General features: G+C 60.1%; 1 protein-coding gene across 1 annotated transcript; it reads right to left on the bottom strand.

The window, feature by feature from the left end:
• Nucleotides 1–257: 257 nt before the first annotated feature.
• On the bottom strand, nt 258–2,476 carry LOC105301755 (neurotrophin-4). Its single transcript, XM_011374567.2, has 3 exons — nt 2,244–2,476; nt 1,729–1,852; nt 258–1,185 (listed from the first exon to the last, which is right to left on the bottom strand). Exon 3 carries the CDS (start codon nt 1,171–1,173, stop codon nt 541–543), a length of 633 nt encoding a protein of 210 aa, XP_011372869.1. The 5' UTR covers nt 1,174–1,185; nt 1,729–1,852; nt 2,244–2,476; the 3' UTR covers nt 258–540.
• Nucleotides 2,477–2,496: the final 20 nt, after the last annotated feature.

Genomic DNA, 2,496 nt, shown 5'->3' with positions numbered 1-2,496 from the left:
ATCTTGCTTGTGCTCCTGCTGTGACAGGTAGCTCATTACCTCAAAACATTCTTGCCCCATCTGACCAAGTCAATTTCCCATTCAAACCCTAGCTCCCAGCTAATTGCTTACATGTTCCAGTTTTTATGCTCCCCCACCCACTTCTTGACATATCTCCTCCTTGTTACTTTCTCCAGGATGGGCAAGGTGATGTCCTCTGTGATCACATGGTCAGCAACTTAGAAGCCAAGCACCTCCAATAGTGACATCCACCAGAGTTGATCTGACAAAGTTGTGTATTAGAGCTGATAAAGAGTAGGCGCTCAGAAAAAAACTGGCCATCATCTTCATCACAACCCTTCTGTTCATGCAGGAGAACTCCTATTCATCCTTCAAAACCCCATTTGGTTCACTGCCTGTCTTACACAGACTGAGCTCTCGAAATCGGAGGGCTGTGATTTCGTGACCATATGACAGGTTCCCGAACTGAGGCCCCGAGCCCCTGAGGTCCCTCAGCATCCAGCTGTCTTCCTCCGCTTGACCAGTTCTCAGGCATGGGCCTCAGGCCCGGCCAGTCCGGCTGAGGAGCGTACAGACGCAGGCAGTGTCAATTCGAATCCATCGCCAGCCCACACGCCCCTGGGCATCAGTGGTTAACGCCCGCACGTAGGACTGCTTGGCCTTACACTCAGACACCCAGTGCCTCCGGTCCACACCCCTGCAGCCCCCTCCGACTCCACCTGGGCCACCTTCCCCCGCGCTGTCAGCCTTGCAGCGGGTCTCGAAGAAGTACTGGCGAAGGGGACTGCCGCCAGCTGCGGGCACCTCGCCCAGCACCTCCACTTCGCGCCCGCGCAGGTCCACGGCCCTCCGGCGGTCTGTCACCCAGCTGCTGACCGCATCGCACACGGCCAGCTCTCCCCGGCGACTTGCTGGTGCTGTTTCGCTCACCCCTCGCCGACTGCGGTTAGCCGGGATGCCGGCTGGCTCCCCGAAGGCCCCAGCCTCCAGTAGGAAGAGCAGAGGGGGGCCCGTGGGGGTGCCCCTCGACAGGGCTACTCGGGGGGACAGGAGGTCCCACTCAGGGGCTGGAAAAGGGGGCAGTGGTGAGGGTGGGGGATGGGGTTCCATTGGGACACTGGGGAGGAGGCAAAGGAGGAGGATGGGGAGGGAGCATGAGGGGTGGGGGAGCATCTCGCTGAGCACCTGAGGATGGAGACGGGGGGGGGGGGGCTGGAGTTAGAGAAGAGGGTAATAACTTAGGGGGGCACCTACTTGCCAGAGCCGTGGGGGACCCTATATTCTAGGATTGGATAATGCCCAATTTCTAGATTAATCATAATTAATCTAATATTATTAATGATAGCCAACAATTGGGAAAATACAGAGAGGTCAGTGACTTGTACCAGGTCATAGGGCTAAGAGATGCCAGAGGTGGGACTCGAACCCTGTTTGAGCAACTCTACTCTGCCCTACCACCTCTACAGCCTAGAGGAACCCTAAGTCCTGCAACCTGGAGGAGGTGTGAGGCTCCAAGATTCTGAGAAAGGCCATGTCCTAGAATCCGAGGGAGACCCGGTTCGGCTCAAAACTGCCGCTAAGGCAAGACACTAGTCTCTCGGGCAGGGCCTCAATTTCCCTGTCTGTGAAATCGCCTTGGGGCTGGACGACGCAGGTGGGGGTGTGGATACTGCAGTTTCTGTGGTTCTGGGAAAGGGTGGCGTGGAGAGGACTAGGTGGTTACCAGACCTGTCAGCACCTCCTCCGCCTCCGAGCTCCCGGGCTGGGGGCCCCCAGATTCCAGGGGGCCCCTTGGGGGGACACAGGCGACCCCTTCCTTCCTGACATCTCAGGAGAGGGAGGAAGCAGCCACCTAGGGGAAGAAGGGAACAGGCAGGTTACGTAGGCAGGCGGAGGTGGGGGCATGAACCCCAGGACACTCCCCTTCCCGGCGTTCCTCTAGGAGTGCAGGGGACCCGAGTCGAGGCCACGCCCCCTTTCCAGAGGGCCCCTTCCCTGCCCAGGTGATGGCTCCTGCCTGGGATGGGAAGCAGATGGGGGCAGGAGAGGGGAGGGGAGAGGCTGGAAAAGATTACGTCCTCGGCCCATTCATCTCCCAGACAGGGCGGGGGCGGGGCTGGGCTGGACACCCGGGTCCCGGAGGGCCCACGTTCAAGAAGCCCCGGGTCCCCGAGGCAGCTTCCTGGAATGTTCTCTCCACACAGGACAGGCCAGGGCCCGTCCAAGACTTCCACCGCACATACCTGGAGCGGCTGCCTGCCCTGGCTGCGAGGTGGGGAGCGGGGAGGTGGGGTGTGACGAGGGGCGCATGGTGACCCAACCAGGACCGGGAGTGTAGGTCCTCAGCTGCCTGCTCCCTCAGACCGGGAGTCCTGGGTGTCAGCTGCCTCCTCCCTCAGACCAAGGGTCCGGGTCTCCAGCGGCCTCGTGGTTCTGGAGCTCAAGGCCCCTCCTCCCCAGGTGCTCAGACATACGGACTCCCAGAAGATTCAGACC

The sequence above is a fragment of the Pteropus vampyrus genome, unplaced genomic scaffold (assembly GCF_000151845.1).
Source record: "Pteropus vampyrus isolate Shadow unplaced genomic scaffold, Pvam_2.0 Scaffold250, whole genome shotgun sequence".
Classification (NCBI taxonomy): Eukaryota; Metazoa; Chordata; class Mammalia; order Chiroptera; family Pteropodidae; genus Pteropus; species Pteropus vampyrus.
This window is presented reverse-complemented; position numbering and strand designations above follow the sequence as displayed.